Here is a 12,246-nt window from a genome sequence, read left to right as displayed (position 1 = left end):
ATTCATTCAAACCTGAGAACAAACATTATTGTACAGTTTGTTTGAATGAAAAAAAAAAAATAAAGTAAATAAAGTTTATCCCTTTGAGGACTATTGGGCTTTGGCAAAAGAAACAGCTCATATTGTAAATCATTATTAAAACTCTTTGTCATTAAGATACTTTTAAAGTTATTATGAAATGATTTCCCCATTCATCATATAAAGTTCATGCACCTATTAGATCTTTCAAACATAAAAAATCGTCCCTATACTTTTCCTTCTTCTGAAATTTTACAGAAAATGAAAGGATCATACTGATGTTATTACGTTTTTTTAATTAATTGTGATCTTCAGCTGTCCCCTCACATTTACTCATGCTCACCGTTTCTGCTTGTTTCCGTGTTGATGCATTTATCAGGTTGGGTTTCCCTAATGGCTCCAAAGTGCATCCAGGCCTCAAGAGTTGTCGTTTTAGATCTGCATGCTTTTCCGTCACTTTGAACAGTTTTGCTTGTCAGTGCTGTGAGGTTAGATCTGAGCAGGCTTCATTAGCAGACCCAGGGTCAGCTGCTGCAGGCATGCGTCACGTACTATGCAGGACTTTGGAGCATATTCATGTGTGTCCTTTGATTTAAACTGCTTATGAATTCAGCAGGAGTCATCTAATTGCACTTTGGTAGCTGCTGCTTAAAGGTATAGTAAGCAATGTCAATCCAATACATTTTTTGTCAAATTCAGCGAATATCTCCTTACTAGCTCTCTATTTTCTGTATGCGCTGAAAAACAATCCACCAGGGCTGTGTAAGTGGAAAACAAACAGAAGGAAGTGAACGAGCCACAAAACACTATTCCAGCCAATCGGCAACAGGTAGCGACAGTTGATGGTAAGATGGAGGGGGAGGTGGGGCACATTCAGCATGTGAATGTGCCGGTTGCCCAGTAGTTATAGTGCGTTCCATTTACCTTGGAACTCGGAAGCCGGAGCTGGGAATGACGTCACACTCGAGTTAAATGGGTTCCATTTACAAGTCGGATTTTTCATTGTGGGGTTAGCTCTAGCCAGGTTAGCCATTGTTAGCAATACCAGTTGATAACAACGCCTCACGCTATTTTTGTGCAGACAAACAGCGTAACAACATGTCCACAGATAAAGGTTGGACAGGACTGTGTGTACAACTGATTTAGTGAGACACAAATAACGCAGAAGTGCTAATGACTGTATAATACTACAGCTTTCACAACTTCGCAACTGATGCACGGTGTAGCTATGTTGGATTTGTTAGCTTGGGATACTCGGTGGTTGCCCGAGGTTCCGAGCTCGGAAATCCAAAGTCAGGGGGCGTGTTTCTGACTTTGACCTAGGAAAATCCGACTTCCACTTTGTATCTGTTTGGCAGTTGAGTTCAAATATCAACAATCTTTGCGCAGCATGGCTTACTGCACCTTATGATCCTCTTACACTTCTTATATCATAACTCACTTCATTCATTTGAGTGATTTGGTTATTTTTGAAGAACCTGTAAATTCACTTTCCTCAACCTGACTCATCGTCGGTTACAGCAACATTTCCCATAATGCTTCCTAAAAGAGCTTGAGAAATGGTTGCACCCAATAAAAGGTAAATGTGTGAAGCTACCTGGACATCCGGTTTGTGAAGAGCATGTCAATGAAGATCATGGCTGCAACGCTACCTTAAAGGGGCACTTTACCAATTGTACACATGATGTTCAGTTTACCTATACTCAGTTGTGTAAAGTGTGTGGCTTTGGAGGGAGCTTTTCAAAGTTAGAAAAAATAACCCTGATGATGTCATAATAACGTCATCAGGGTTACCTCAATATGGGCTTGAAACTTCAAATATTTAAACGAAAGGCTGAGTTAGAAACTGGAGGTGTAGGGTTTGCATTACGCATTAGGAGGCAGTGAGGGTCCAATGAAAGATACCATTGGGTTGCATCATGGGAATTGTAGGATCCAGTGTTTTGAGAGCTTGATCGTTACTGGGGCTAAAAGTCAGAATATCTGAGCCTCCGCTGCAATATTCAGTTTTCTTTTTTTATTTGTCTCGTCTTCAACTTCATGGAATATGAAATCGCTGAATGACCCTTTTGTTACATATCTTTAGCTGCATTGCATTCTGGTCTATTGAAGGGATAGTTCGGAATGTTTGAGGTGGGATTGTATCAGGTAATGGACAGGGGAAGCAGCTTAACGTCTTTTAGCCGCGCTTTATTTAGAATATTTTCACAGCTTTACCTTGCTGTCAGACAGCCCATTCCAACGGGGAACTGAAGCCGTTGTATATGTTTATGCTTTCTTTAAAACCACTAGACTCCTTTAACAAAGGTAATTTTATCTCACAGAACACAGGAGTTGCTGGTCTACCGCTGCCTCCATCGGTTAGTTTGTTTGTGTTATTATTAAAATGCGATATAGGATACCTACTAAGTAGTACTGGTAAAACGGTCTGTTCACTGATCTAAATGAATTCGCAAAATTAAAGAGTGTAGTCCTTCGGTCCCTCATCCTATTATTTCGATACGGGGACAATGACATGGCTGATAGCTAGCTTGTCTTGTTGTTAAACATTCTGTCAAATTGGACATACTGTCAAACGGTTACATTGCATAAGAACCTTATGGGATGGAAATGATTGTTCCAGGTATTAGTCAAACCCTTGGATGTTACCAGGGAAACGGAGATATTATTTGAAAACACTTTTAGGTTTTGATTGCAAAACACATGAAATATATATTAATTAGCTTTAAAAAAATTATTTGGCAATTGGCCATGGTATAAGCGGGTTAATTACCATAATCAGGTAATTAATGGATGACGGAAGGCCAGAACCGTCCAACACGCAGCTTCCTCAGGCTTTTACCTACACCTAACTAACCGATTGAGGCAGCGGTAGACCAGCAACTGGTTACCATGCAAAAGGGCTGTCTGACAGCAAAGGGAAAGCGGTGAAACTATTCTAATTATAGCCTACATTTAAACTGATATGATATTTCAGGTGGGCCATTTTTTTAGGTGACTGATATAACTTTTGGTGTGTGGCCCATCGTCCACAGCAGTACATTGCCTTTGCTATTCGGGGTGTGCCGACCGTTATCTACTGTACTACTGTAGGTAATACACTGACTATAGGTAAGTAACTCATACAACCCCAACTCTAAAAATCCGAACTATTCTTTAAGGGGATGACTGTAAATGAAGAAACTGGTCACTCTGCCTCTTTTACAATGGAGATATCCTAAATGATAACTGAATATCGGTGCAAAAGTATCAATGTACAGTGGAGTGCACCTATAGAACTGATATTCAATATGATTGTCAAAGGGAGAAAAGTACACAACCAACCAATAATACAGTTTAGTGGGGAGGGTGGATTTTTCTTTAGGTCGATTTTACATCTCCTTATGAAAAATGCCATAGGTTAAAATAAAGCTTTTATGGCCAGATCTGATACTAGTTGAGGGTGAAATATTAATAACAGCAGCATGATCCTTTGAAACCAAGACAAACAGACACCTTTATGCGGCTGTGCTATAAACAGACTAAAGAATGTCACAAAACTATGGCACACTCATTGAATGACATCTAATGCACATGCTAATATTGGCAACAACGTTTTGGCTTGATGTGTGGTGAAACCGTTGAAATATATGATTGCTTATAGAAAACAATACCTGATGCTTTAAGTCATTTCAAAATCTCTGTCTGCAATGAGGCAATGGAATAGTACATAACGGTGAGAGTTTCTTCAAGTTAAGGTGAAACAAGCATACTCCCTTTTTGAAAAAATAGCATTTCCCGAAGTGTGCATCATTTGGTATGTAACCAAAGTTAATATATCAATTTTGTACCGTAAATCTGAAAGAAGGAAGGTCTTGTCGTTTGTGTGAAGTGTTTGCAAATGGAGCAATCTCTTGAAAAAATAGACATCCATGCTTCATGCTTTGCATCCCATTGTGTCCACGCTGTTCTCCACAGTGTTCTTCATCGGTTCCCAACAATACTTTTATTATATTACACACAACCAAAATGGAGGGGATTTGGTGAGGAGCAGCATTGGAAATGTTTGACCGTGTGTATAAAACATGGAAAGTTGTGTGTCCTTGTCTGTGTGTCTGTGTGTGTGTGTGTGTGTGTGTGTGTGTGTGTGTGTGTTAGGGTTTAGATGGATTTCCTTCTCCTCATCAGCTGGTGATTGTCTGTGAAGCTGTGAAGGCCCGGCGACACCGAGCTGATGGGCGAGGGGAAGAAGCTGTTTTTCAAGGTGCTGGGCGAGATCTCCTCGATCCGGTAGGAAACCGAGTGAAAGTACTGATTGGGATTCAGCTGCGAGCTGAACGAGTTCTGATGGGAGAAGGCACAGCCCAGGCCTCCCATCCCTCCCCTGGAGCTGCCGAAGTCATGCGAGTGGTAATGCATACAGGAGCAGACAGACTGCAAGTCAGTCACTTCCGGCCGATATGGCTCGCGCCGCCGCCGGCCCCGCTGCAGCGACTCGTCCTGGATGTGGATGATCATGCTGTTCCGGTTGTCGGCTAGCGAGGCCCGTTCCTCGGCGTCCCGCCGCTCGTCCTCGCTGTTCATAGTCAGGAAGCGGAGCACCACCAGGTTGAGGAAGGCCCCGATGACTGTCAGGCCCACCAGGATGTACATGAAGCTAAAAGCCACGTACAGGGGCTTCTTCTGGAGGGCCCGGTTCTTTTGAAGGGCCACAAAGTCCCCAAAGCCTATAGTTGTTAATGTGATGAAGCAGTAATAATAGGACTGGAAGAAGCTCCAATCCTCGTAATGGGAGAAGGCGGCGGCCCCGATGCACAGCGTGCCGATGCAGGAGAAGAATCCCACGGTCACCATGTTCTCCATGGAGACGTCGGTGATGCTCATGCCGCAGCACTTCTTGATGCGCTTCAGAAGGTACTTGACAAAAGTGTTCATCCTCTCACCGAGACTTTGGAACATGACCAGAGTCAAAGGGATTCCCAGAACGGCATAAAACATGCAAAAGGCCTTCCCTGCGTCGGTGCCCGGCGCTGCATGCCCATAGCCTGAGAAGAGAGCAGACAGACAGCAGAAATTAGTGATGCGGAAAGATTTCACCAAATTGCGTGTGAAGCAGCAGTGGCGTCACATAGGCCTGTAACAATTATTAGATAATTTTCTAATCGCAATATTTTTTAAGTAATCGCCGTTTCTCTGTTCAACCGCAATTAATTGCTAACATTAGCCAAGGTGCTAAGTGATATGACTGGTGATGGTTTTGTCAATTGTATGTTCATTTAAGAACAAAATACAATGTTTTATGATAATAAAGACACTTGGTGTACTTCATAGGCTGTGTACTTTCCTTTCCGAGACGAGGCCTTCGACAAGACTGATGTTGAGTACTACAACACTGGTAACTAGTGGCTTAATTATGATAGCAGATGCAAGCAATTCATATTCATTCATAGAATCAGTGTTCCTACAGAATTTATTCTAAATTCTTCAGGAGAGAGAAATATTTAGGGCTCTCCGCATACAGCTTGCAAAAGATGAATTTGGGTAAAAGCAAACATCATGTGCAAGATTGCAGTAAAAAATGCTTGTGGCATCCCAAAAGTGTTAGTCAATTCTAAATACATCTCAGGACAGATTTGTATTCTGAACCCAGCCATCTGTCTTCTTCCTTTCTTGCTCAAAATTTGCAAATTAATTGATATTGATTCTTATTGCTTAAATGTGTTCTCGCGCAGTGATGAGGACATAATGAATTACATTGACAGCTGCAAAGAAATCACAACTTTAATTTGATTTGTGCTACGCCGCGACTGTGCAGACAGATTACCACAAATCTCCTCCGTAGATTATCTTTCAACATTACGTTTTACCCTCAAAGACATTACACTGACTGAAGTCTAGTTCTGTCTGGACGAGTCATTTTAAGATTATGTGTGTGACTGTCACTCACAACGGCCTCACCCTGCTGCAATCAGACTGAAGTGCATCAGGTTTCCATTCAACAGCTGCCAACTGCAGGGTCGGCACACTTGTTTTCCTATTAGATAAAAAAAAGCAATAAGGATAGTATATAATGTAGGGCATTGTGAGCACACTAGTGCATTATTCTTTAAGGATGCTTTCACACCCATAGTTCGGTGGACTCGGTGCGATTCAGGGCTAAAGTTGCAACATTGTTGCAGTTTTCATTTAGTTCGGTTTGCGTTCACACTGCGTCACGTGATTGAGACGGTCGCTTGTTTATTGGACAGAATATCTGAACCTCGCCGACACTTCTGGTCTCAGAAATAATGGAGCAACACCACAGTTACAACGTCTTGGGTTATCTGGTTCCACTTTAGTGTTTCTAATATGTTAGGGGAAGGCGAACAATGAGAGCAGCTGACTGACAGCAAGAGAAGGAGAGAGAGATGATGATGTCACACAGACGACCAGCAATGTATTGTCAGAACACTTAAAAGGTATCAAAGTTATCATCCCCCGTAAATCATATATAAGTCCATAAATTGTGTGCAAAGTTGAAATTGCAGGCTAGTAAATGCTCTGTTTTTTGGTTCACTTCCTGTATTTGGGTTAGGGTCGCGTTCTCACCCGAAGTGAACCGAACTCTAGTTCACTTGGAGACCCCCGTTTTCAAGCGGACCAAAATTGGTTTGGTTTGTTTGATCCACACCAGAGTTCGGATGAGCTTACACACCACCCCAAACGAACCGGGACTATCCGACCAAACGCTCCAGGGTTTGTTTTAAACGGACCAAAGTAGGTGGTACACCAGGTAGGTGTGATTGAAAGCAACCTAAGTCATATGCTTTGGAATTCATGACACTAGTTGATTTAAAAAAATGGCACAATTAACGTACAAAGAGAAAAAAATTCAATTCCTGGCAACATAAAAAAAAAATACTGGATAGAGGGTGGAGGGGTGGCTATGATTTAAGAGGGAAACTTAATTTAAAACAACCGTAGAACCGCAATACTAATAAAAGCATGTGGGTTTCTGTTAGTGGGGCGACTCTCTGGAATAGTTTGGAGGACGAAATCATAGTGAGTAAAAATATCACACTGTTCAAATTGAACTATAAAAAAGTAATTCTGGAAAGGTACAGTAAAGAGGAGGGAGGTTATAACTCATGAGTGGAGATGTTCAAATGATTGACTGGTAGTGTATTGTTTTGTATTAACTTGCTCCAGTTTTGTTCTGATCAATTTAGAATCTAATTGCGCTTGATAAATATGCTGGATGGACAGTAGCTTAAGGATAGTATAAATTAACTTAGATAATTAAGGAAATGATGGAATAGTAACTTGATCCATTGATAGATCGGCAAATGTTTTTGGATTTTGCGAGATGTTTTCCGTTTTAGGGTTGTAGCCTATGGTTGCATTTTGAGAAACAATAGATAGAAAACACTTTAATAAGGGTTATTTTCAGAATGCGATTTGTGAAGAAAGCTGATTTTTTTTATCATGCACAACAAAACTTGCAAGAATTAAATCCCCCTTTTACCATACCATGGATATAGTGCCGCTCGGCCAGCCATGCCAAAGCACTTATTTATGAACTTCAACGTCCAATAGAAAATAATCTCAAAATGAAATAGTACAACGTGGTGTCAACATAAAACACAGAGCTTTTCACTTCGCGGTGAAAAACAAAATACTTTCACCCAGGAAACTCTTGTTCTTTCCTCGGGAATGTTTTAATCCAAACCACGATCTTTTTCCTAAACGGAACTAGTCGTTGTGGTGCCTAAACTTAACTGTCATCGCCTCATGACACTTAGGGCCCTATCTTGCACTCAGCGCAATTGCCTTTGTACACCGACGCATGTATGATTCCTAATTTGCGCCCGACGCACAGCAGACTTTTCCCTCCACAGACGCACGTCGGTAAATTAGGGAATGAATTTGCGCTCCCGGGGGCGGTTCAGTGAAAAGAGAAGGCGTGTTCAGGCGCAAACGTTCCCTGGTGCTATTTTGCAGTTTCAGAAAACAATTCCGCCACTGACCAGGAAAAACCTGGTCTAAAGTCAGTGGCGCTAGTCTAAAGTCAGTAGTGCGTTATTCAGATGCTATTTTAAGGGCGTATGCTTGGCCATAATGTAGCGTGTGCACAACGCGCATACACTTCTCTCATTTACACGGACGCATGCAGTTCCAATTTTTGTAAACCATACATAATTACAAAGAAAATATTACTGAAAATGCTCTTCAGGTGTTTGGATAGGTCAGGAGGCACTTTACAGTACAGTCCTCAAAAAGTCACAGCATTCTTTGTGGCTTGTTGTGTTTTAAACAACATTTCCATGAATCATGGATGTGTTAATGACATAAATGAGGAAATATTAGAGGACTTAAGGAGACGTGATGTTGAACTACAGTGGGATTGGACACTCCGGCGGAATCTGGTCCGGGAGTAATGCGCGATGTGCTCCTGGTGGAGCGGGTGGACGGAGATGGAGTGGGGGGAGGAGGAAGGGGCACAACAGGAGCAGGTGGTGCGTTTGGAGGCCCACGCTCCATGGCTGCAGCAATCCTCTCCAGACTTGAGGAGATGCGCCCGAGAGGCCGCAGCAACATCGCCACCCGGCTAAGACGGGCATTTATTACTTTACTGCATCCCGGACAGCTCCCGCTGGCGTGCGCCAGGTAAATCCGCCGTTATAATAGCAATCCGCCATGGAACAAGCATGCCTGCTCTTAAAGGGAATGTGGGATGACGCTCTGATTGGTTTATTGCACGTTACGCCCAAGCCACACCTAGCTACTTCAGACCAACCCATTTTAGATTTGCGTCGGGCACAAGACTCATTTATCCCGCCGGTATAATAGCAACAGCGGCCGAGATCCGCCCACAAAGCTACTTGAGTTTCACATTTGATACTTGCGTTTCAGATCATTAAAATAGGGCCCTTACTTTTTCTGGCTAAACTCCACTACCATGGCCCCTGAAAGGAGCGTAACCTGGCGGTGCCCATAGCCGACTCACAGTCACCTATTGGCGGCTAAACAACTGCCGCTGGTAGCCGGCGTCCTGGAGCTCTGTAGCGGCTAAATACAACCAGCAACTGCCTCTCGGATTTTATCATTCTATGGCACTATGTGTTCACGTTACAGCCCTTTAGTTTAAAATACTTTTATTTTAGGTATGTTATTAATATATGGTCTAGGCTATTGGTGAAGTAGATGATCACTTTGCGGAGGGGGGGGGGGGATACATTTTGTCCCCAACAGGGATAAAAATAATTCAACAGAGGCAGCAATATTTATACCAGAAAGTGGGAAATCCCACGCATCCCACCAGGCAAATCTCACCCTGGATATTTTTGTAATTAAATATGTAAAGGTATGGACATTTTAAAAAGGGTAGGACCCGTCACCCGAAAAGCATTTTTGCTTCCTTCTACTCCCTTTCGGACAAGAGTATTTATTTATTTGCTTATTCTTGCCTTTCCCGTTTTTCATAGTGAAACACTTTTTTTGTTTATTCTTGTGTATATTGTTTGAAATAAACTACTCATAGTCATTATCATGGATTTAAAACTGGACAGATGAGCGCCTCAGTGTCCATGCGGTGATGTTGATAGCAGGGCTGTAGTCAAGTCCACCTTTGTCGAGTCTAAGACAAGTCCAAGACCAGGACTAGTTAAGTCTGAGTCAGAGGCCGAGTCCAAAGAGGTTTGAGTCCAAGTCAAGACCGAGTCAAGATGAGAGACAGTCAAGAGAAGAATCCATCGTACAACGTGCTCGCTGACAGTGAGTCTGTGGCCAAAATGAAAAGGATTGATACCTGATGATTGAGGCCAGGCGTATACCAGGCGACCAATGTCAATGCACGTTTACTTTAGAAAAAAAAACATATAGTGCTGGACTAGGTCGGGACCAACAAGTATATTTGATGAGCCCAATGACCGAGTCTGAGACAGGTCTGAGTGCAAATACCAACGAGTCCAAGACAAGTTTGAGACAATAGAAAAACAAGTGCTACAGCCCTGGTTAATAGCACTGCGATGCCCAAAGTCTGGATCTGTAAGTGAAAACACAAACACAGGAAGTCATAAAAGCAATACATTAAAAGGATAAAAAAAAAAAAAAGTGAACTCACACCTACAGTGATGTCATATCAGTTCCAGCTTTTATGTTTCAGCTTTAGCTCCAACATTTATTAGTGTCCTTACATTTCTAAAGGCAATATATACGGGATGATTAACAGGGATTTACAGGGGCTCAGAGAGCTGATCGGCCGACCTACAGAGCGGATATTAACATTTTCATATCAAACAATGTCCACTTGGCTACTGTCTATCATGGATTGATAAAAGACGATAAGTTCATGAAGTTTTCGGTTTGCTTTTCTGGCTGGGAACTCTGATAAAACACTCTTTTTTTTAATTATAGAATGTAAAGCACACAAAAAATGATAGCTTAGCCCTTAATAAGTAAAAGAGGAAAAATATGTCTTGGATTATAACTTGATTTTTTCCCGAGCCAGTCTCTTAAAGTATTTCTTTGATGCTGTTGATGGGATGTGTATGTTTTTTTTTCTGCAGCAGTGCAGCGCTGTGTAATCTGTTTGTCCTGTTATAATGACTTTATTATCTGCTGTTGTCTTGGGAACAGACATATTTGCTTTGGCACACAGAGCCCTGCCATGCACAGGTGCTTTTGTGCTCATGTGAGCACAGGTGAACAGCGCAGTGTGTAGTGCAGCAGAAAGAGAATCCCGCTCTGATGAATGATAAAGGCACAAGAAAAGGCCCAGTCACTCAAATATTACATAATAAGACACATTTGGATAATGGGAGGGTTGTGTTCTGGACGTCCATGCAGGAGAAGACGTGTGACATTTCTTTTCGAACTATATTCTCCTGCCAGCTGCAGCAGACGAGATTTGTTTGCTCAAACGCACCAGCCTTATCAGCCAGAAGCAAAAAGTGTGTCGACAACAGAGAAGCGTTTCACAATGCGCTAACCGAGATGCTGTAAATTTGCCCAAATGTAAATCTGATGTGGGACAGCTCACAAGAAACAGATTTTTAGTTAAACAAAAATCCTTCTGGGCCTCCTTTAGTGCATCTTAATGTTTAAGAGGTTGGATTATAATGAACAATGCAACAATTGATTGTTTTAATGAAAAGCGAACACATTCTGCAATAACAACTGCGGCTCGAAAGCATTTGTAGCATTGCTCCATAAGCCTGGCATTCAAAAGGGGAATAATACTCAATCTGCTGGCCATCTGCTAAAAAGTAAACAGCAAACAATAATAAACAGCGAACGTCCAATTTTCCGTGTCCCTTAGTGTGCGTTTAAAAGAACATATAACAGCATATAAGGTCCGCTTGTACAGCCGTTTCTCTCTCAGCACATTTCAATGTGAGCATTTTCTGTATCACTGCACATCTGTTGAGTCACCCTTTAAATGTTTGAACAAACCAGAGTGGGAAGTGTGATAACACGTCTACACAAAGGTGCCTCATAAAAATGGCGTCATTGGGAGTAGGAAGAGGTGAAATCTGTAGCTCAACACACTTCTGTGAATTGTTGGGTCTTTGTAAATTATAGTGTGGTCTAGACCTACTCTATCTGTAAAGTGACCTGAGATAACTTCTGTTATGATATTACACTATAAATAAAATGGAATTGAATTGGACTTTCATGTCACGATCTTTCTCTCCAACCACAGCCACGATAAAATAAGACTGAAAGTCTATTGTCATGCTAGCAGCCCTGTGAGGCTGAACTGAGACGTCAGCATGCTAATATGCTCACACTGACAGTGCTAACAGTTCTTCTCTTCTTAATCTTAGTTTAGCGCATCACCATGCTAGCATTTGCTGCTCCAAACGAGAAGAAAGCTGAGGCTGATGGCGATGTCATGCGTTTTGCAGATCGTAAACCAAAGTATTGCACAAATTGAATATGGTGCCCCTGGAAAGAAAGGTCAGAGATCACCAATGGCAACACGAATGTGTGCACCAAATGGCAAGGCAATCAATCCCATAGTTATCAAGATATGTCATTCAAAACCACAAATCAACCTCATGGTAGTGCTAGTAGAAAAGTCAGAGGATCACAAAAGTAATTAGCATAAATTGTGTGGGAAGCATAAATGTCTGCGCAAAATGATATGCCAGTCCATCCAAGTGGTGTTGAGGTATTTCACTGGATGAGTGAACACTTTGACTTGCTGGTGGCATTAGCTAAAAAGTCAGGGAATCACTGAAGTCATTAGGATTGTTCATCTCTGGC

General features: G+C 42.0%; 1 protein-coding gene across 1 annotated transcript in view; it reads right to left on the bottom strand.

The window, feature by feature from the left end:
* Window positions 1-1,028: 1,028 nt before the first annotated feature.
* kcnk9 (potassium channel, subfamily K, member 9) overlaps window positions 1,029-12,246 on the bottom strand; it is a 54,612-nt gene continuing 43,394 nt past the window's right edge. Inside the window, exon 2 of the mRNA XM_039819370.1 lies at window positions 1,029-5,042. Coding sequence (XP_039675304.1) covers window positions 4,159-5,042 — 884 coding nt within the window. The 3' untranslated portion in view covers window positions 1,029-4,158. The remainder of the gene's footprint in view (window positions 5,043-12,246) is intronic.

The sequence above is a fragment of the Perca fluviatilis genome, chromosome 13 (genome assembly GCF_010015445.1).
Source record: "Perca fluviatilis chromosome 13, GENO_Pfluv_1.0, whole genome shotgun sequence".
NCBI classification, from domain to species: domain Eukaryota; kingdom Metazoa; phylum Chordata; class Actinopteri; order Perciformes; family Percidae; genus Perca; species Perca fluviatilis.
The sequence above is the reverse complement of the archived record's forward strand: the minus strand, read 5'-3'. Positions and strand labels throughout refer to the sequence as shown.